General features: G+C 44.2%; 1 protein-coding gene across 1 annotated transcript; it reads right to left on the bottom strand.

Annotated features, from left to right (window-relative positions):
• Positions 1–965: 965 nt before the first annotated feature.
• On the bottom strand, positions 966–24,144 carry RAB5IF (RAB5 interacting factor). Its single transcript, XM_068264370.1, has 4 exons — positions 23,942–24,144; positions 14,959–15,062; positions 10,589–10,718; positions 966–1,747 (listed from the first exon to the last, which is right to left on the bottom strand). Exons 1-4 carry the CDS (start codon positions 24,050–24,052, stop codon positions 1,706–1,708), a joined length of 387 nt encoding a protein of 128 aa, XP_068120471.1. The 5' UTR covers positions 24,053–24,144; the 3' UTR covers positions 966–1,705.
• Positions 24,145–24,177: the final 33 nt, after the last annotated feature.

A 24,177-nucleotide genomic window follows, 5' to 3' on the forward strand; every position in this document is an offset into this window, starting at 1 on the left:
AATGTCAGCCTCCATGTCACTCACCTTAGGTGTGCTTTAGGGTAGGATCACACTAGGCAGAATCACATAAACACATGTCATTCTGCCTACTATGTTCCTACCCTTAAAGAACAAGCAACACCCATGCTAACCTAGAAATAAAAAACACATATAAGTAGATAAATACTACTTCTACTTACATAACAGATGTATTGTGCTATCCAGGTACTGATTCCTGTGAATTTTATAAAGGCAAAGCAGAAAATCCTAATCTAGGCAGTGGCCATCTTGCTAAGATAATGCTGACATCACATCCTCCCTGACTCGTTTCCCCCCTTCCCTTCTCTTGCTCATTGTGTATTCATCAGCTGCCCTCCTCCCAGAGTCTTCAGACACTCCCACTGAGGTGTATACTAGGAACTGCACTGTCTTTTTTCTTTTCTCCTCCAATCGCTGAGTCACCTCAGCCTTGCTTGTAAACACAAGTGAGCAGAGGGGTGTTTCAGATAAGCAGCTAGGCAGGGAAATAAATGGAAGAGGAGGAATATATTATAGATAAAAAGAACCCCCAGCATGCAACTGTTTGGCACTGACTACTAAAGGGCCAGTGCTCCTAAAGAATGTGATAACTCCAAATCATAACAGCAGAAAAAGTTTTGCAAGTTTTGGATGTAGGATTAGCATCTTTATCACTTAATACACTCAGACCAGTTGTTGAAATTTGATTTTTATGGTGACAATCCCGCTTTAAACATCCCCCCCCCCACTGATGCACCTTAAAACAAATAGCTGACTAGTATAAAAGAGTTTGAAGACGAAAATGGTCCGCACAATGCTCCTAAGATCCTATATTTTATTTATGGACGTATCCAAAGGTCAACACATATCACCAGCTGACATGTTTCGGACCTACTGGTCCTTATTCATAGCTAGTATAAAAGAGCATAGACATGACTCACGCAAATAATATCATTAAGAAACCAGAGTTCAAGAAATCAAATCTTTATTTGTAAAACACATTCACGCCAGGTTCAATACAGAGTCTTCAATAGAGTTCCAATACTGTGCAGCTTGATGCGACAGCAGGACCGGATCCATTTTAACAAGCCCTTCCATTGGAATAGCTGCACTGTGACTTCAATGGGCAATGTCTTAGGAAGAGGAAAAAAAAAAAATTGACATGAAAAAAACTGTTGTTACATAGAATGGAAGAACTCTCTGTGGCGGAATGATCTGTGATCAATTCCTCATCCAAATACAACAGCTGAGTAGCTATTCATGTTACTAATCCAGAGTTAAAATATTAATAGCGTTCGAACACGAATGCTGAAGCTTGTACACTTGTCACATCCCCGGCTGCTGTTCTAGGACATAATGGGCATGCTTGAGGCTGCAATAGAAAAATGTCATTATTCCTTAAGAGATGAAGAAAATCCCAGGACCGCAGTGACAGCAGATGAAGTGCCAGCAGTGCGACACTGCCCACAGCAGGAGGAACACTGCTTCCTGGACATTCAGGGGGTGATCGGCACTCACAGGCAGGAATTCACAGCTCCAGGGCGCAACTCCCGGGTGTTATTATAAAAAAAATGGTTTTGCCCTTTCCTTTTCACTGTGAATGTCATTTGTAGGTTTTGTATTAAAAAAAAAATTAGATCATTCTTTTCTCCCTTGACAAAAAATGGGGGGTTTGGCAAAAAAGGCATAATAAAAAAAACAATCACTGTCAATCGTAATGGATAGCTGTGTAAAAAATAACCCAGACGACCTGTTGGGAAAAACAAACAGAGCTGTTAGAATAATTCTTAATCCTGTGACAAACAGATTTTTATGTGCAATGCTATACTTGGAAATTATAATTGGCAGAAAGGGAGAACTGGAAATTGCAGTCATAATTTGTGGTATAGCGCCACCTTGTGGTCATCTCAGCTATTCTGCTCTAAATTACCAGGCAACGATGGCTGCAGCAAGAGGTTCTGTATCAAGGCTTTTTCTAACGCTTTAAACAGATGGCCAGTTGACTCCAAACGGTCAACCCCTAAAGCTGCATACACACGACTAAAGTCGGCTGAGGAGGCCAATAACTACCGCTTCAGCCGATAATGTGGCGTGTGTATAGCACAGATGAGCAACCGCCACTTGGCTAGCGATCCATCCAGCAGATCAACTCAGCTGAGCGAAGGCTGATTCTTTTCTACCGCCCCTTGCCCCACATGACATCACGCATGCGACACTCAGTTGTCCCTCTGCCCGCAGGTCCCGACCCCAGATGGGCAACATCAGTCAAAGGTGTGTACGGACCTTTGGTCATTGTGCCCCACATACTGGCCTAAGCCATTGTGCTCTTCAACTCTACCTTGGGAGGATAAACCAGCAATTCCCATCAATCGTGTAGCTTAACCTCTTGAGGACCATGGTCTTAACCACCCTGGCGTTCTATTAAGATCGCCAGGGCGGCTGCAGGAGGGGTTTTTTTTTTTTTAATAAAAAAAAAACTATTTCATGCAGCCAACTGAAAGTTGGCTGCATGAAAGCCCACTAGAGGGCGCTCCGGAGGCGTTCTTCTGATCGTCAAAAGTAACACGGAAGGCCGCAATGAGCGGCCTTCCGTGTTTTGCTTACTTCGTCGCCATGGCGACGAGCGGAGTGACGTCATGGACGTCAGCCGACGTCCTGACGTCAGCCGCCTCCGATCCAGCCCTTAGCGCTGGCCGGAACTATCTGTTCCGGCTGCGCAGGGCTCAGGCGGCTTGGGGGACCCTCTTTCGCCGCTGCTCGTGGCGGCGATCGGGCAGCACACGCGGCTGGCAAAGTGCCAGCTGCGTGTGCTGCTCTTTATTTCATCAAAATCGGCCCAGCAGGGCCTGAGCGGCACCCTCTGGCGGTAATGGACGAGCTGAGCTCCTCCATACCGCTAAGGTGGTTAAACCCCCCCTAGTGTCCAGGCCATTTTTTTTACAAAATAGGCCGTTGCAGCTTTAAGGGCGCGCTGAAGGGCCGTACAACTAAGCACACAAGTGATCCCCCCCCCTTTTGCTTTGTGCTGGTGGGCTGTGAATGCTCCCCCATTGTTTATTTATTTTTACCCTACCTCCCCCCACCCGCCAATCACCACTTCCTTAGTTACAATGTAACAACACATTGGCCTCAATTCACTAAGATTATCTCCTGTCTTTAATAACTCTTCTAGAGTTGTTACCATGGTGATAAGGCATGTAGTATTCAGGAAACATTTTACCTCAGGCAAACCTAAAGTTAACTCTTCTGTCTAAGTTAACTCTTCAATCCTTAAAATAACTCCAGAGTTAAAGACAGGCTGTTAATTAACTGCATGTGAAAATAACTACAGAGGAGGTAACTTAACCATTTCCGGACCGCAGTGATAGAGATCTACGCCCTGTTTTGATGGGCTCCTGGCTGGCAAGGCGTAGATCTCTATCACCGGCGCCGCCGCTCCCCGCCGCGATCGCGCGCACCGAACCGGCTGCACTTAGCTGTCTTATGACAGCTAAGGCTTCCGGGTATCGGCAGGAGCCGTCACTGATTGGCTCCCTGCCGTGTGATCGCTGTGAGCCAATCACAGCGATCACCCTCCGAAAGGCAACATAGTTGCCGTTCCGCCTCCCTCTCCGCCTCCCTCTCCCTGTCACTGTGGATCTTGTGTGACAGGGAGAGACGCACAGCCTGCAGCCGTGACAGGCTGTGCGATTTTAGTGTAAAAATAAACTTTGTTTCCAGCTCTCCCCCCCCCATGTATCCCTTGATCCCCTCCCATTCCCAACCACCTATATATATATATATATAGATCTATATATATATATATATATATAGATCTATATATACACATACATACATATATATATATATATATATATATATATATATATATATATATATATATATATATATATATATATATATATATATATATATATATATATATATATATATATATATATAGATCTATATATATAGATCTATATATATAGATCTATATATATAGATCTATATATATAGATCTATATATATATATATATAGATCTATATATATATATAGATCTATAGATAGATAGATAGATATAGACAGATCTATCTATCTATCTATCTATCTATCTATCTATCTATCTATCTATCTATCTATCTATCTATCTATCTATCTATCTATCTATCTATCTATCTATCTATCTATCTATCTATCTATATTACTGGATTGTGATTTTAACCACTTGCCGGCCGCCCCTACCTAGGGGCGGCGGCAAAGTGGAGCCCGCAACGACCGCGCAATACGCCGATCGGCGGCGGCTCGTTGCGGACTAGCTGCCGGGGATCGCACGCTGGATGTGCCCACCCGCGACGTCAACCCGCCAGCCAATTAGCAGCGGCGGCGGGTTGTTAACCCCCGATCTTCCGCATGTAAAGCGGATAATACGCTTTGTAATGTATACAAAGCGTATTATACAGGCTGCCTCCTGCCCTGGTGGTCCCAGTGATTAAGGGACCACCAGGGCAGGTTGCAGCCCTCCTAGTAAGTACCCAAGCACACTGATCCTGCCCCCTGATCGCCCACTGCACCCATCAGACCCCCCCTGCCCACCCCTGGGACACCTGTTTGCACCCAATCACCCCCCTAATCACCCATTAATCACTCCCTGTCACTATCTCAACGCTATTTTTTAGATTAGGTCCTAAACTGCCCCCTTGGGGCTCCTGAACACACCCCCCCCCACACCCTTAGATCCTCCCTAGACCCTCCCCCCTGTGTACTGTATACATCTATTCTTCCCTATAATCACCCACTGATCACCTGTCAATCACCCATCAATCACCCCCTGTCACCACCTGTCACTGCCACCCATCAGATCAGACCCTAACCTGCCTTTTGTGGGCACCTGATCACCCACCCACACCCTCAGATTGCGTGCAGACCCACCCTCAGATCACCTCTGAAAGTGCATTGTTTACATCTGTTCTCCCCTCTAATCATCCACTGATCACCCATCAATCACCCCGTCACCACCTGTCACTGCTACCCATCAGATCAGACACTAATCTGCCCCTTGCGGGCACCCAATCACCTGCCCACACCCTAAATTAGCCCCCCAGACCCCCTCTGATCAACTCACCAGTGCATTGCTTGCATATATTCTCCTCTGTAATCACCTACTGATCACCTATCAACCACCCCGTCACCCCCTGTCACCACCTGTCACTGCTACCCATCAGATCAGGCCCTAATATGCCCCCTGCGGGCTTCTGATCACCCGGCCAAACCCTCACCCGCCCCACCGCAGTGACAGAAATTTTTTTTCTGATCACTGCTGGTACGACTTAATTGCCATGTCCAGGTCATGATTTGAGAACATTCCTGCACTTCAGTGCCAATACAACCTGTCATCTAAGAAGCCACCCTGCTTATGACCGGTTCCACAAAATTCGGCCCCTCATAGACCACCTGTCATCAAAATTTGCAGATGCTTATACCCCTGAACAGTCATTTTGAGGCATTTGGTTTCCAGACTACTCCTCGTGGTTTTGGGCCCCTAAAATGCCAGGGCAGTATAGGAACCCCACAAGTGACCCCATTTTAGAAAGAAGACACCCCAAGGTATTCCGTTAGGTGTATGACGAGTTCATAGAAGATTTTATTTTTTGTCATAAGTTAGCGGAAATTGATTTGTATTGTTTTTTTTCACAAAGTGTCATTTTCCACTAACTTGTGACAAAAAATAAAATCTTCTATGAACTCACCATACACCTAACGGAATACCTTGGGGTGTCTTCTTTCTAAAATGGGGTCACTTGTGGGGTTTCTATACTGCCCTGGCATTTTAGGGGCCCTAAACCGTGAGGAGTAGTCTAGAAACCAAATGCCTCAAAATTACCTGTGAATAGGACGTTGGGCCCCATAGCGCACCTAGGCTGCAAAAAAGTGTCACACATGTGATATCGCCGTACTCAGGAGAAGTAGTATAATGTGTTTTGGGGTGTATTTTTACACATACCCATGCTGGGTGGGAGAAATCTCTCTGTAAAGGGACAATTGTGTGTAAAAAAAATCAAAACATTTTAATTTACAGAGATATTTCTCCCACCCAGCATGGGTATGTGTAAAAATACACCCCAAAACACATTATACTACTTCTCCTGAGTACGGCGATACCACATGTGTGACACTTTTTTGCAACCTAGGTGCGCTAAGAGGCCCAACGTCCTATGAGTACCTTTAGAATTTCACAGGTCATTTTGAGGCATTTGGTTTCTAGACTACTCCTCACGGTTTAGGGCCCCTAAAATGCCAGGGCATTATAGGAACCCCACAAGTGACCCCATTTTAGAAAAAAGACACCCCAAGGTATTCAATTAGGTGTATGGGGAATTCATAGAAGATTTTATTTTTTGTCACAAGTTAGTGGAAAATGACACTTTGTGAAAAAAACAATAAAAATCAATTTCCGCTAACTTGTGAAAAAAAAATGAAATCTTCTATGAACTCCCCATACTACTAACGGAATACCTTGGGGTGTCTTCTTTCTAAAATGGGGTCACTTGTAGGGTTCCTATACTGTCCTGGCATTTTAGGGGCCCTAAACCGTGAGGAGTAGTCTAGAAAATAAATGCCTCAAAATGACCTGTGAAATCCTAAAGGTACTCATAGGACTTTGGGCCCCTTAGCGCAGTTAGGGTGCAAAAAAGTGTCACACATGTGGTATCGCCGTACTCAGGAGAAGTAGTATAATGTGTTTTGGGGTGTATTTTTACACATACCCATGCTGGGTGGGAGAAATATCTCTGTAAATGGACAATTGTGTGTAAAAAAATCAAAAGAAATCTCATTTACAGAGATATTTCTCCCACCCATCATGGGTATGTGTAAAAATACACCCCAAAACACATTATACTATTTCTCCTGAGTAAGGCGATACCACATGTGTGACATTTCTTTTGCAGCCTAGGTGCGCTAAGGGGCCCAAAGTCCTATGAGCACCTTTAGGCTTTACAGGGGTGCTTACAATTTAGCACCCCCCAAAATGCCAGGACAATAAACACACCCCACAAATGACCCCATTTTGGAAACTAGACACTTCAAGGTATTCAGAGAGGGGCATGGTGAGTCCGTGGCAGATTTCATTTTTTTTTGTCACCAGATAGCAGAAATGGAAACTTTTTTTTATTTATTTTTTTTGTCACAAAGTGTCATTTTCCGCTAACTTGTGACAAAAGATAAAATCTTCTATGAACTCACCATGCCTCTTAGTGAATACTTTGGGGTGTCTTCTTTCCAAAATGGGGTCATTTGGGGGGTATTTATACTATCCTGGAATTCTAGCACCTCATGAAACCTGACAGGTGCTCAGAAATGAGAGAGATGATTCAAAATGGGAAAATTCAATTTTTGCACCATAGTTTGTAAACGCTATAACTTTTACCCAAACCAATAAATATACACTGAATGGATTTTTTTTAATCAAAAACATGTTTGTCCACATTTTTCGCGCTGCATGTATACAGAAATTTTACTTTATTTGAAAAATGTCAGCACAGAAAGTTAAAAAAATCATTTTTTTGCCAAAATTCATGTCTTTTTTGATGAATAGAATAAAAAGTAAAAATCGCAGCACCAATCAAATAGCACCAAAAGAAAGCTGTATTAGTGACAAGAAAAGGAGGTAAAATTCATTTAGATGGTAGCTTGTATGACTGAGCAATAAACCATTTAAGCTGCAGTGGTCTGAATGGAAAAAAGGCTCTGGTCCTTAAGGGTGAAAAGACTGCGGTCCTTAAGTGGTTAAGGAACTCTCTTGCCTTATTATCTCCAGCATGATCTTAGTGAATTGAGGCCATTGTATCCTATGTAGCATACAAAGTGCACTAATAATTTTTGCTCAGTGGGGACATCTTGTGGCCAAATACTAAGATACACCTACTGACTTTATTAATATCTATGACAAGAGAGCATATAATAATTATTAAATTGGCTAAAAAATTAGTGATGGATGTAAAACTGAAAAAAAAAATGCACCTTTATTTCCAAGTAAAATATTGTCACCATACATTGTACTAAGGATATTTTAACGTTTTTCAATTTTTTTTCTTATTATTCCCATCATAATGCATTTAGAATAAAATAATCCTTAGCATAATGTACCCTCTCCCCCCCCCCCCCCCCCCCCCCCAAAGAAAGCCTAATTGGTGGTGGAAAAAACAAGGTATAGATCATTTTGTTGTGGTAAGTAGTGATAAAGTTATTTGGGAATGAATGGGAGGAGTGCTGACAGGTTAAAATTCCTCTCATCCATAAGGTGAAAAATACCCTCGGGCTGAAATGGTTAAAGAGACTCAAGAGACGAAAATATTAATAGATTTATACATACCTGGGGCTTCCTCCAGCCCCATCTGCATGGATCGCTCCCAAGCCGCCAGTCAACGCAAGCGCAGTGCGCTCCCTCTGTTCTGCACAGGCGCATGCGTAAAGCAGGCACTGGCGAGATGGAGGGAGTCCCTGTGCATGCTTACAACTGGCTGCGCCCTGCAGAAGTGTCGAGACCTAGTACCAGCGATAGAGGCAGCAGAGGACGGTGGGGTTGGAGCGATCCATGCAGATGGAGCTGGAGGAAGCCCTAGGTATGTATAAATTTATTTTTTCTCTGAGTCCCTTTAAAGAAGGTGGGTAGAATTCACCCCCTCTAGTTCCTATACAGAGCATCCCAATGTTTTTTGGAAGGCGGTGCTGCATCTTGGTCACCAGTGGCCTCACGCTGTACTTTCCGGTAGGGAAAATGATGAATACTGTCACTCATGCAGTGAGAGGGATATGGAGGCTAGGGATGGTCAACGAGACACAAATAATTTTGAGTTGATGCAGTATTATGCAAATTTTGTATGCAAATATATGCAGCTTGAACATGAACCAATCAAATCCTGCTGAGGTAAAATTTGATTGGTCCATTTTCAAGCTTCATACATTTTTATATAAAATTTGCATCTTGAATGTATCTGCATCTCACTGACCATCCCTAATGGAGGCTGCCATATTGCTTTCCTTTTAAACAATACCAGTTGCCTGGTTTCCTGATGATCTTTCATGCATCAACAGAGTCTGAATCATACTTGAAACCAGAAAATATCTGATCTGCAATGCTTGTTCTATGGACAAAAGTACTAGAGGCAGAGGATCAGCAGGATAGCCAGGCAATCTGCAATACTGAAATGAAAAGAAAATATGGCAGCCTCCATATCTCTCTTACTTCAGGTGTCCTTCAATGCTTTGGTGGGAAGTCTTGTTTACAACTGACATTCTATTTCCTTCTGTTTTTGTTTCCCTATTGGATGTGTACAGTTACCATTTGCCTCCCCCTTCGAGTGTAAAGCTATGTACAACAATCTCTATAAACTTGCAAACAAGCGTGAGGGGGAGAAAGCTGAGGACAGTTGGGATAATAAAAGCCCCTAAAATACACTGTAGAATTGTAGTAGTGCACACAGTATAGGAAATCAGTGACGTGCTTGGACAGAGGATCACCACTCCAATAAGGCTTGAATGAAGTAGCCGGCACAGTCAGATAGTAGCCCAATTACTTATTTACTCAGCCTTGTCATGTTAGTAACAACGTTTGAGTCGCAGCTCCTTTTTCAAGTTAATGACATAACGTACTGACAATCGTAGTTCCTTCAACTATTTATACTCAGCCTAGTCCTTTAAGCATAAATAAGAAACAACGAGAGCCCAATATAGTGTAGTATGTATTGGAAACCATGGATAAATGTAAGTGTGAGATAAATATACTCACAAACATGGGTTACCTCTTAGGCAACCACTGTAGATGCAGGTGAGGAGATTAGACCTGGCCTCACTCAGGATTAAGATGTCGCTCTCTGTAGATCAGAAAAGTAGGGGTAGGTCAGCCCTCCACCAGGGGTGGACACAGTGTTATCGTAAGACAACAGAGGCGCCAGCAGGATAAAAGGTAATAATGTTTTAAAATTTGCTGGGAGGCAGTGGTGGACTTACCTCTGGAAAGCAGACTCAAAATACTGTCTGAATTAAACAAATACATTTATCATTGGTACAAAAAAAAAAAAAAAAAAAAAAAAACAACGCGTTTCGCAGGCACATCCCGCTTCATCAGGCAATAATATAGGGGACAAACAGTAGCTCGTCAGCAGCACGAATAGCACCTCTGTGATCGCTGTCATCGCTCTAACTGTAGAGCGGACTTGATGGGGAACCTGGTTCCTAGGAAAGAGCCAATCATAAAAATGCCTACACTCCATGCGACCATGAGGAGGGAGAAGGCAGGCATGCGCCTAGTCGTGCTTTACAGTTAGAGCGATAATTGGGCAGCTTGAATGCAGCATTTGGATTGGCTGCTTAAAGGACTAGGCTGAGTATAAATAGGAAGGTGAGGGAACTACGATTATGAGTATGTCATGAACTCGATAAAGGGTCTGCGACTCCTAAACATCATTGTTACTAACATGACAAGGCAGAATAAATAAGTAATTGAGCTATCCGACGGTGCCAGCTGCTTCATTCAAGCTCCTAAAATACAATTACCTTCACACGTTTCATACACTTCTATCTTTAAGTCAACGCTGAAAAAGAACATACCAAAAACAAAGCAAATGATGTCATAAATCCTTCTTTTGTGAGTTCCCAGGTCCCTCCATACTCTTCCTCGTCTACTTGTTGGAAGCTGCTAAAATACAGATACAGTATTCCGGCATTTAAGAAGCAAAATCTGTAAGGAAAAATGAAAAAGATTAGAGTGGAACTAAAACTTACAAAACAAACACCTCCAATTTGGTTTGAAAATGTAAAAGGTTGTTTTTTTTTTTTAACCTGTAGTATAGGACATTTATCCGCTAGTAGTTATGGAAAAAGTTTTGTAAAGCACACCTGAACAGGACAGTGTACAATGCTGCTGATTTGCATTTTTTTGCGTGTAAACAATAGCTCTACTGGGTTCCAGATGTTTCCGACTTCTTAGGGGTGTACCCCCTAGGGGAGATTGTTTTTACAGGCCAACTTTAACCTCCATAAATTGATATTTTTAGTTTTAGAAAGGAATACGCCCCTCGATACAGCAAAGCTATTTGCACCATTGAAAATGCTCTTAGCTCACTGGGTATCACTGGGTAACCAAAGAGCAGCCATATGAGAATATTCCCAAATTACAGAACTAGTAAGAGCTCTTCAGTTACCAATAATGATGCAATATCTACTTGTGGATAAAAGGAAGAGAACTAATAAGAGTTGTGAGACACAGAAAATAAGCTCAGATCTGAAGCTATGCAGCTTTGAGGCGCAGCAAGGGACTGGTTTACAGACTGCTTCCTTTTTACAGAAACCTGGTAAAGGGCATCCAGCATATGTATGAATTGGTGCTTGATGACTGAATACCCGGGCGTTACCCTTCTCCTGGCTGTCTCTCCCTCCACATCCCCTCACCACGCCCCCTCCCAGAATGCCTTGCAAGAAGAATATCAAGTGGAGGTCTGTACTTCCCCTCACGGACAGAAGAGAAAGCTGATCCTGTCAGTTTTAGAAATTCTTAGCTGCTTGAAGACTTTATATCATAGTAAACTGTAAAACGACTGACCCACGTTTTCCCTTTTAATATCTTGGAGTCTAAAGGACACCTTAAAGAGACACTGAAGCGAAAAAAAAAAAAATGATGATATTATGAGTCGTATGTGTAGTACAGCTGAGAAATAAAACATTAAAGGGAACCAGAGATTAACGTTTCACACAAAAACATATCAGTTGATAGCTTGTAAAGAATAAATGCTCTACCTGATAATTTTGCCGCTCTGGTGTGCCTTTTTTAGTGTTTTTTATCCATTATTGCTCCAGGAAAAATCAAATATGGCCGCCGGCTCATATCCCTTCTCCTTCTGGGTTATCAGTTGTTCTGGATGTGCTGTCTAGGCTATATGAGACTATGCTGCTATCTAGGCTAAATGCAGCCTTTCATCTATGTGCTTTCATTTTGGTATGATGTACAGCTTGCCTGTAGGAAGTGTCTCTCATAGGAATGAAACTGCCGTTATTATCAGTATCTAGTGCACACAGAGCACACAGGGATCATATTACAGCCACAGAGCTTCTCTCTCTCAGGAGCAGCAGCCTCTCCCAGTCATCACAGCTCTCAGTATGCAAAGCAGGAAATCTAAGCCAGGAGAGGGGAAGGCTTGGGCTTGAAAAGACTACACAGAAGAGTGACTCAGCTATAATGATTCCAGGTCAAACCTCGACTGAATAGTCGGTGGATTCTTATCACAGTTGCTAATAGACTAATTAAGCAGATAACAATGAAACTAAAAGCAGGGTAGGTGTTTACTGTCATGTTCCCACTGATAAATGTAATCAAAAACATGAGGGTGCTTCATCTCTGGTTCTCTTTAAGATCAGATACATCAGTCTAATTGTTTTCAGTACAGGAAGAGTTGAGAAACTCCAGTTGTTATCTCTATGCAAACAAGCCATTAAGCTCTCCGACTAAGTTAGTCGTGGAGAGGGCTGCTATCTGACTTTTATTATCTCAACTTTAAAGCTGGCCATACACTGGCCCGATTTGCGCCCGTTTCGACAGCAGATGCGATCACTGGGATCGAATCTGCTGCCAATCGTTCACGCTGAATTTCGATCCATTTCGTCCGATCCCGTCGATCGTGCCGTGCGGAAAATAACAGTCGATCGCCCGCGGGTAAAGAGCGCATCGCTAGCGGCGTTCGAGTACCCGACAACCGACGCAATAGAGCCCGCATACATTACCTGCTCCGCCGGCGCGACTCCAGTCCCCCGGTCACCGCTGCTCTGTCTGCGCTCTGGTCTCCAGGTCCGGCATGCCTCACTTCTTCTAGCCCGGCAGGAAGTTTAAACAGTAGAGCGCCCTCTACTGTTTAAACTTCCTGCCGGGCTAGAAGAAGTGAGGCATGCCGGACCTGGAGACCAGAGCGCAGACAGAGCAGCGGTGACCGGGGGACTGGAGTCGCACCGGCGGAGCAGGAAATGTATGCGGGCGGGCGGGGGCAGCAGCAGCAGTACCACCACAACAGATTGTGAACGGTTTCAGGCTGAAATCGGTTCACAATCTGTTTGCTGTAAAGGTAGCCATACGATCCCTCTCTGATCAGATTCGAACAGAGAGGGATCTATCTGTTGGTCGAATCTGATGGCAAATCGACCAGTGTATGGCCACCTTAAGTGAACTGTTTACTTTTTCTCTGCTAGAGGAGAAGTCATTACTTCACAGACTGCTCTGAAAGAATCATTTTGAATGCTAAGTGTTGTGTAATCTGCACATCTTATAGAATAATGCAATGTTAGAAAAAACACTATATACCTGAAAATAAAAGTATGAGAATATTTTCTTTGCTGCTAATCTTCTAGTAATTATTCATAGTACACAACCAATTCATTATATCATATTTTTTTTTCCGCTTCAGTGTCTCTTTAAGTGAGAGGTATGGACGCTGCCATATTAATTTCCTTTTTAAACATACCAGTTGCCTGGCATCCTGCTAATCTTTCATGCGTTGGTATGTCTGAATCAAGAATGTGGCAAAACCAGGGCTGTGGAGTCAGGTTGAGGTGTAGGATAAATTTTTGGTACCTGGAGTCAGAGTCGGTGGTTTCATAAACTGAGGAGTTGGATCATTTCTGTACCGACTCCACTGCCTTGGGCAAAACCAGTCAAAATTGAGTGAAAAATCTTAGTTGCGTGTTTGTTCAGGGTCTATGGCTAAAATTATTAAAGGCAGATGATCAGCAGGACAGCTAGTCACTTTACATCAACAATTCTCCCCATTCCTTCAGATGACTCTCCCCATCTTCTCACCCCTGCTTTCTGATGGCTCATGCCGTCTCCCACCCCTGCCTTCTGATGACTCATGCCGTCTCCCACCCCTGCCTTCTGATGACTCATGCCGTCTCCCACCCCTGCCTTCTGATGACTCATGCCGTCTCCCACCCCTGCCTTCTGATGACTCATGCCGTCTCCCACCCCTGCCTTCTGATGACTCATGCCGTCTCCCACCCCTGCCTTCTGATGACTCATGCCGTCTCCCACCCCTGCCTTCTGATGACTCATGCCGTCTCCCACCCCTGCCTTCTGATGACTCATGCCGTCTCCCACCCCTGCCTTCTGATGACTCATGCCGTCTCCCACCCCTGCCTTCTGATGACTCATGCCGTCTCCCACCCCTGCCTTCTGATGACTCATGCCGTCTCCCACCCCTGCCTTCTGATGACTCATGCCGTCTCCCACCCCTGCCTTCTGATGACTCATGCCGTCTCCCACCCCTGCCTTCTGATGACTCATGCCGTCTCCCACCCCTGCCTTCTGATAATCCATGCTGTCTACTCATCCCTGTCTTCTGATGACTCACGCCATGCCGGATAGTGTACAGGATAAGGGGCCTTTGATGTAGGGTTTGAGCCTTTTAAAGGGGGTTCAAATGTCGGTTCAAGCCAGTAAGGAGTCTGTGGATAAGGCTCCATAATGATCCAGGTTGCCTGTGGAGCTTGCCCTAAGCGGCAGCAGCCCAGAAGCGCTTTGAGTTTGCTAGGAAAAAAGCGCGATATAAATATTTTTCTTGTCTGTCTTCTGAAGACTCATTCTGCTTTCTCATAACACATGTCTTCTCTCTACCTAAACAGCCAGAGTCCTCAGAAGAGAGGGGAGAGGAGTGACCATGTGTCAGTCAACAAGTTCAGCTGTGACTTGGCTACTCAACTACCCTAGCTGACATGAACTTTCCACATGACCGTATACCACAAAATAAATGGTGTTCAGGATAAGAAACAGCATAGGCGTTAGTATTAAAAACTTGTGTTTCAGAAAGTTATCGTGGATTCATATGAATCGATACATTACAAGTTCACTTTAACACAAAGGAAAACCCACAACTTTGGCTCATTCAGGCAATATTAAACGCACATAAATTCATGTTAGCCCACAGCTGAAAAATACTTACATTGCTATGCCCACAAATCCCTTTAGTGGAACGATACCCCATATCAAGCCTAGTATAATGGCCAAGATCTGCCGCATCCAGTAGATAACATCGAGGAACTCGTCCTGAAAGTAAACAGAATGGATAGTAAAACAGTGAAAATTGGTTCGTGAAGATTATCTTGGACTTCTCACACATTCCAAATGTCTATTTAAAAAGTGTTTTCACATCACAATGCTGAATACTAGAAAAATTCTTGTGGCATTATGCTAGTTACAATTTCCTGTTAGATTTACTTGCCAGATCGATTTTTTTCAATATGTCCGATCTTAATTTTGATCGATTTCCACAGAAGTGAACGGAAATCGATAAAAAAAAAAAAATTGATCGAAATTAACCACTTCACCACTGAGGGGTTTTACCCCTTGAGCACCAGAGCAATTTTCACCTTTCAGCGCTCCTTCCATTCATTAGTCTATAACTTTATCATTACTTATCACAATTAAATGAACTATATCTTGTTTTTTCTGCCACCAATTAGGCTTTCTTTAGGTGGTACATTATGCCAAGAATTATTTTGGTCTAAATGTGTTTTAATGTAAAAAAATAGGAAAAATGTGGGGAAAAAATCATTTTTCAGTTTTCGGCCATTATAGTTTTTAAATAATGCATGCTACTGTAATTAAAACCCATGAAATGTATTTGCCCATTTGTCCCGGTTATAAAACCGTTAAAATATTGGCGCCAAACATTGTGATAGGGACATAATTTAATTTGGAAATAAAGGTGCATTTTTTTCAGTTTTGCATCCATCCCTAATTACAAGCCCATAGTTTATAAAGTAACAGTGTTGTACCCTCCTGACATAAAAATTTAAAAAGTTCAGCCCCTAAGGTAACTATTTTTGTATTTTTTCTAATTGTAAATTTTTAAAAAAAATTTTAATTACAAAAAAAATAAATAAAAAAAAAAGAGAGTGTGGGAGGTAATGAGTTGTAAAAGTAATGAATTTGTATGTGAAAAATGCTTTACGGCGTAGTTTTACTATTTGGCCTCAAGATGGCAACAGTAACTTTTTGTTTAATGTGACCTCCAAGCGTCCTTCCGGACGCTTGGAGGAAGTACTAGGAGGCTGGGAAAGTTTTTTTTTTTTCCCACAATGATTGCGCTGCTTATCGGATAAGCAGCGGATCATTGTGGGGCTTAGATCAACGAACGGGAATGGATTTTCTCGTTCATTGATCTCCAGGCCAGCGGCGGGCGAAGTGTTTACGAGCGGGAGTGCGCGCTAGAGCGAGCGGGAGCGCGGAAAGTACGGATTTCTCCGTCCCTGGGGGTGAAAGGATGGAAAAAGGGACGAAGAAATTCGTACGGGCGGGGGTAAAGTTGTTAAGATCGGACATGTTGGGGGGGGGGGGGGGGGATTAAAAATAAAATATATATATCGTGCGTACCTAGCATAACACTATATGCGATTAGTGAGAGCACCCCTGGAGCTTACATCTGGTGACATTGCCTGGGAATCTCAAGAATCTATGAACCTTAGGAAGATCAGCAAGAGATCTGTCGCCTGCCCATACACCACAGGCCAATTCCTGATCAATTTCAGCATGAAAACTCTCAGGAATCGTGCTCGTGATGCCGCATTCGCCACCCCTGACACTGCCCCCTCCCCCCAGTGCAATATACTTTACCTTTCAGTGTCTGCCACTGGCTCCATCCATGCGTCCCACGTGGTTGCCGGCATAACGCTGGCACTTGCATGACGTCACACACGCACCCACGTTATGCCGGCCACCACGTGGGGGAATTCTTATGTGAGGCGTCGATGATGTAACAGACATGTGGTTGAGACCAGTAACCAAAAAGCTGTCCATATAGGCATCACATTTTTACCCGCAGATTGGATCATACTGACTAAATGAACCACATCAATCGTAATTATGATTGATCTGTGGCAAAAATCGAAGGTAATTACAATCAGATGATAAACCTCAGACAATCGGCAGTAAATCGACGGCCCATAGCGGTGTGCCGTATCAAAACACTGCAGTTTGATAGAGTCAATAGATTTTCAATCTGTGTCCTAAGTATGGGGGTATTCCATCCCTCCCTGATCAGATTCAGAAAAGAGAGATTGATCTGTTTGCAACACTGGGCAAAAATCTTTCCTTGTATGGCCACCTATACTAGGATGCTACAAGTAGGATTCTTTTGGCTCAGCTATTTCCGCCCCGAGCCCATCGGAAAGCTGCTACTACTGCACCTGCTCCACAACTGACAAGCTTGTCGGCTGTGTTTTCGGGGGCTGCCAGCACTGGATCCCGGAGGGTAAAGAGGACAGGGAAAGCCTCATTAGTATACAGAGGCTTCCCCCTCCCAGGGGCTGTATTTTTCTTACAGCTTTACTTTAATTCCTGTCAACCATGCCGCCTGTACACTTTTAATGACCAAAAGCATTTCACACTGGCAGTGTTGGAGGAGTAAAACCCCAGCACAACCATTCACTCAATCCAGCCCCAAGTACAGCATTCAGCACAGGTCTTGTTTAAGACACGGCTGAGTGTAAGTCCGTCACAGCAGCTGCAGGTCTGACATGCTGAGTCAGCACCTCTGACCACAGTAATCCCCAGTCTGCAGGAATAATCCTATTTACAGGCAAGCAAGGGACCGATCCACTTAAGTCTCATTTAGGAAATGGTAAATCAAAGAGAATAAAATGACTCATTTTGGAATAAAAAACATAATTTAGCATTTACGCATTGCATGCACGTGCATAAGAAACATCCACAGGTGCAACTCATTCAGATATTTCTAAAAGGAACACAAAGACAAGCCAGGTGGAAGTTGATGATCAGCCACAATCTGACCACAGACTGGACTTTGAGTCCCTCAATACAAAAACACATTAAACAAATCCCCGATTATGTGTAAAATCCAATGCTATCCAGATCTGCTACGAAGGTGGCCATACATTTCTCGATTTTTCCCACAGATATCTGGCCGATTTGATCATTCAAATCGAACCTTCTAGAAATCAATGCAGCAGGCGCTCTTATCGATCAATCGTAAGACTGAAATTGGTTGATCGCTCCAGATGGAAAATATCGATTGGCCACCGTTGAGTGGCGTCAGATCGGCAGCCCATACCGTTGTACTGGAATGATCAGTGCAATGCTGCGGTTCGATATCTATATTTACATACATTTCATACTAAAATCTAATAAAAATCTGTGTGTAGCAAACGTCAGATAGATGCCTGGCAGATTTTATCTGATGAAAGAATCGGTTATGTTGTACAGCAATGCCCCACTGTGATGTCACCTCTGATGCAATCCCTGCATGTGAGAAAACCGAGTGATTTACTCAAGTGTGACCCCTGCCTAAAGCAAATGGTCAGTTCAATTAATCATTTGCTCCAGAATCTAATGAGCTCTGTGCACTGTTACACTGTTCAGTTTAATTTTTTTTTTTTTGGTTCAAGTGATCCTGCAATTCATAGGATCTGACCTGCACAGAACTAAACAGAATTGGAGAGGAACTAACTGATCAAGCTCTCAGTTAATTACAGTAGAATCTCGCTATAGTAAACCTCTTTATATCGTAAACTTAGGCTTCAGGACCCATCAAATGCATCTGTATAAATATACGATGTATGACCAATTCTGATAAAGTAAACTGATACAGTAAATACTTTTCCTGGTCCCTTGGAGTTTACTATAAAGGGGTTCTACTGTAATCATTTGTTTTACAAATCTGATTAACCCTATAAAAAGTTGCAGTTCAGCTCATGCCATCTCTGGTTCCAGGAAACTGAAAAAAAAAAAAAAAAAAAAAAAAAAAAAAAAAAAGCTAAACTCTGGCAGCAAGATTCCTGCTAGCTCTCCAATCCTCAATAACCATAAAGGCTTGGTTCCCGCTTGTTTCAAAAACGTACCCCTTGGGCATTTTTTGCAAGCTTCGCTCAGTGCAGGAAGCGGATCTGCGCAGAGTCTGACCTAGCTGCATTTTTCCAGGCGAGTGGATGCGTAATCACCAATGGTGCAACACATCCACCCCTGGAAACAACGGTAAATTGGAGCGGCCCCAGAACTGTCTGCACTACACCAAACCAAACCCGAGCCTTACACTAATGCTGGGTACACACTATGAGATTTTATGGTCGATTTACTGTCAGATCGATTATTTCCAACATGTTCGATTTGCTTTCAGATCGATTTCCGAGCATTTTCCGATCGATTTCCGTTATCTACAATAGGAAACTGATCGGAAAATGCTCGGAAATCGATCTGAAAGCAAATCGAACATGTTGGAAATAATCGATCTGACAGTAAATCGACCATAAAATCTCATAGTGTACCCAGCATAAGACAGGTCTCACATACCAAATATGCGTCCAGCACTTGCGTCATCTATGCATGTGCATCCTAGCCAACAGCAGCCAGCTCTGGACACAACATGCATTTACCGGGCAGTAACCACACCACGTGTCAACCACTGACAATCTTGTGGTTACTAATACTCCCATTCAATTGCCTTATTCTTCTTAGGCCCGGTTCACATTAGCGTTCCAGGTTCGGCTTCCCCGGACCCGGAACGCTCTGTACACAGCGGATGGTGAATGGATACATTGTTAATCAATGTATCCATTCACAATCGTGCGCCGTCCGGATCCGGGAACGCAGCTCCGGGACGGTCCGGCTTTTTTTCCAACATGCGCTATTTTTTCCGTCCGTCCCCGTGCGGCTGTGGACCCGGGCCGGATCCTGACCCTTCGCATGCGGCCATGCTGTGCAATGAGAAACGGATGTTTCTCATCACACTGGCAATAGGACCGGATGCTTCCAGCACCTGTCCTATGCCACTTGGGGGGGCCAGGACTACACGCCGGTATCCCCCATGCTTGCGGTGCCTTTCTGGCACTGCAATGTATCTAGTTCCGGCTACTTAATTGTAGCCGGAACTGATACATTCCGGATCCGCAACTTGTGCCGCCTTGTGGCTACCGCAGAGACCCGTACGGTCTCTTTGCGGCCCTTGGACACTTGCGGACTCGAACCGCAAGTGTGAACGGTGCCTTAACCCCAGGGGGAGTTTAAAGTGAATCTCCAGACTAAAAATCTACTCAGCAGCACTGAAAAGGCTTGGTGTTTCTTTAACAGTTTCACAGCATCAGAACTTTGTCTTTCTTACCCAAGCCTCATTTTTAGCTGCACAGAAGTAAACTGCCCGGGCATTTTTTTCCCCTGATGCTGTGCAAAGCATGATGGGATTTCTGATGTTCTCGTTCTGCTGTTTTGGTGCAAATTCGTTTGCTTTTTTAATTTGAGATTTGAAGCCTAGGGCGCAGCTGGGAGGGGTGATCAGGGCACAGGACAGTTGGAACTGTCTCATGCTCCCTGTCATCTCCTTTCAACCAAAAAGATGGCTGTCCCCATGAAATCCCAAACATTTGCCTTTTAAAACAGGGTGGGTAAGAGATTATATTACCCATCTATTTTAATGAACACAACTAATGTAACTTAATGACAGTATGTTTGTTTAGGCTGAAGTTCCCCTTTAACCAGCCGTTTAGCCGTTCATCTGAAAGAGGCCTAACCAACTTAAAGTTGCTTTACCTGCAAATAGAATGCATGACTGCGTTCTAGCCACAGGTAATACATGTCTACGGCAGCAGAAAGCTCTGCTGTAAATAGCCTTCTGCCCTGTGCTCATACAATGATGAATTTTTCAGGGCTTCTACACACTGTTGACTGAGGTCACTAAAATGACTGTTAATGAATGCTGTAGTTGCATTTCACAAATGCGTATAGGTGGCCGTCGACATCTGCTTTTAGTAATCCGACATAAGGAAAGAACATAAGCACCCAGATCCCTTATTACATTATTCTCATCTTCTCTCCTCCCTTTCTGTAAGGCAGGGCAGGCCAGTATAGGGGTGATCAGCTAAACGATTAAGGACTGGTTGGGTCACCTTGGATAAAATATTACACTGAGGGCTGGTTCACACTGCAAGAGCTCTTTAAGCACTAGTGATTTGAAAAGCTCTTCCTAATGCAATGCTATGGGGGATTTTTATAAAATTACGCCACTCAAGGGAGAACACACACATAGCAATACATTATGTTTCAAAATCACAAGCGCTTACAAAAAGCTCTTGCAGTGTGAACCAGCCTTAAGCCGAAAGGTGGCCATACACTTATAGATTTGCAGCAGATTGGACCATAAGATAGATTCCTGTCAGGTCGAATCAGACAGGAATCTATGTGATGTGTGCCACACACTAGGAACAGATTTCCAATAGATCGAAATGCATTATTGCACCATTCAATGTAATGCAACTCTATGGGCCATCGATTTGCTGATAACAGCCAATCGAACTAGATTTTCCATCCTGACCGATCGAGCAAATCGATCAAAATCGGACAGAAATCAATTAATCATGCTTCCTGCTGCATTGATTTCTAGCCGATTCGATCAGAGGGGTCGAATCGGCCGTCAATCAATGGCTGGAATCTCCCAGTGTATGGGCCCCTTTAAGGCGAATAACTAACAGTCCAAGCTAAGAAACCCCTGCCAGAAGCTTTAGTTTTGACCCCAGCATACTGGCTCCACCTCACCACTCATCTACATAGCACAACGCAGTCAGCTCAGAGCTCAGCTCGTCCATTTCCGCCGGAGGGTGCCGCTCAGGCCCTGCTGGGTCGATTTACTCCAAATAAAAAGGAGCACACGCAGCCGGCACTTTGCCAGCCGCGTGTGCTACCAGATCGTCAACGCTCTGCGGCGATCCGCCGCGAGTAGCGGCAAAAGAGGGTCCCCCCAGCCGCCCGAGCCCTGCGCAGCCGGACCAATCAGTTCCGGCCAGCGCTAAGGGCTGGATCGGAGGCGGCTGACGTCAGGACATCGGCTGACGTCACTCCGCTCGTCCCCATGGCGACGAGGAAAGCATAACATTTCTTGTTACTTCTGATCACCGGAAATATGCGGCAGGAGCGCCCTCTAGTGGGCTTTCATGCAGCCAACTTTCAGTTGGCTGCATGAAATAGATTTTTTTTATAAAAAAAAAAACCCTCCCGCAGCCGCCCTGGCGAATAGAACGCCAGGGAGGTTAAAGTGGATCCTTGATAAACTTTCACTCATTGCATAATTGTGTTCCTTTCATATAGTTTATAAAGATATTCCTCAAGCCAAATACTATTTTTTTTGTTGTTTACTACTCTAATTCCCTATAAACGAAACAAGCTTCACCACAGCTTTTTAGAGTACCTTGGCACTGTAGCAAGGGCTTATGGGAGCTCAGTCTGGGCAGGAGGAGGAGGTTACTAGCCAGAGATCTAAGAGGCAGAGGGGAGGAGGAGAGGGGACTGAATTTGTCACATTACACACAGGCAAGCTGACAGCATCTCCAGACCTCAGCCTGTGACACACAGAACATGGCTGCCCTCATTGTGTCACAGGAATAAATAATCATAAACTATTGAAGCTGTTTGCAGATAGATTTGCTGTGTAGACTATCTAAACTTTAGGTAAGATATATAGACAATTTACTTGTTATAGTTAGTTTTTCATCTCGGATCCACTTTAATGTGAACATGAGGAGGCTAAAAAGGTTGATACTTTACAGGGCTGTGGAGTCAGTCCAAACATCTTCCTACTCCGACTCCTAATTTTATGAACCCACCAACTCCGACTCCAGGTACCCAAAATTGTTCCGACTCCTCTGTCTAATTTTTCAAAAGGCTATGGTTTTGGTTCAAAAATCATCCGGACTTCAACTACTTAGTTTACTGAAATCTCTTAATCACGAGTACCCAAAATTGCTCCGACTCCTTGACTCAGACTCCACAGCCCTGGTTTATGAAACCACCGACTCCAGGTACCCAAAATGCCTCCAAGTCCACAGCCCTGGATACTTCCCTAAGAGGAAAGTCTCTGAATCTCCAGAGGCTTCCACCTCTTCCTAAAGACCACTAACGCTACAGCCCAGGACCATACCCAAGACAAGGGAGCACAGCCACGAGAATATAATGGCATCTTCCGCAGTGCTTTACAGAGTATAGTCTTGTCACTAACTGTGCTTCAGAAGAGTTTATAATCTAACCCCACTATAGCCATATGTCCACTGTAGTCTAGGGTCAAGGTAGGATAAGCCAATTAACTTCTCTGTATATCTTTGGGATGTAGGAGGAAATTGGAGCACTTGGAGAAAACCCACACAGGCACGACATACAAACTCCAAGCAGATAATGCCCTGACTGGGATTCAAACAGAGGACCCAGCCCTGCAAGTTGAGAGGGCTAAACACTATGACACCATGCTGCCCACTATTCTCTGACAGTTTCATGGCCACACTAATCTTCGCAAAGGAGTACGGTTTCAGCTTGCTGCGCAGGCGCAGTATGGATGCGCTTTTACACATCAGTGAGCCTAGTAAACGAGAAGATATCCAACAAGCTCTTGTCAGATATGTTCAGAGCAGGGCTGGAGCAATTTTGGGTACCTGCCGAGTCGGAGATTTCATAAACTGAGGAGTTGGATGATTTTTGTACAGACTCTACAGCCCTGGTTCAGAGGGCCTGTGACAGTGGGGTGGGGGAGACATAGTAAGCCTCTGGACAATCCAGAGGCTTCCCTCTACCTAGGTATGGTATATAACTTTTTCTATCTTTATTTGCCTTGGGTTCACTTTAGGAGGAGTCTTGCCCTAGGTGTGCACATAGCTTTATTCTGCCTCTACCGCTCACCATACATACACTACCTATCACTGAACAGAACCTAACATATACATCTGGGCAGGAGACGCTGGTACTGTCACTACACTATTTTTATTGGACTCAAGTTTGTTGCCTGTACTAGTCTTTCTGTAGGAAGAGTTGCAAGATTTCAGGTGCCAGTATGCCCAGATGCAGTTCCCCTGCACAGTGTGATCTGTCTATGAAGGCCTGTACATGGCAAGCAGCATGCAGTGTGCAGGGATCCCGGCCAGCACAGCATACTGCACCTTGTCCTCCCAGGCGGCGTCCGACCGTACAGCCTTGCTCCATGGGGACATCTTCCCCTTCACTCCCCCATTGGACACGGCGTGCTCCTCTCTCCGCTTGGGGTTACTCATTCTCCGGGCACTGGCAGGGGCAGCCCGTGCTGGAAGCTGCCAGGAGGATCACAGGGCTCCTACAATGACGAGCCCGTCCTCATCCTCACCCGGACGTGACGACATGGGCCTGCCAGAAGTGACAC

This window comes from Hyperolius riggenbachi, chromosome 12 (assembly GCF_040937935.1).
Source record: "Hyperolius riggenbachi isolate aHypRig1 chromosome 12, aHypRig1.pri, whole genome shotgun sequence".
In the NCBI taxonomy this organism is placed as follows: Eukaryota; Metazoa; Chordata; class Amphibia; order Anura; family Hyperoliidae; genus Hyperolius; species Hyperolius riggenbachi.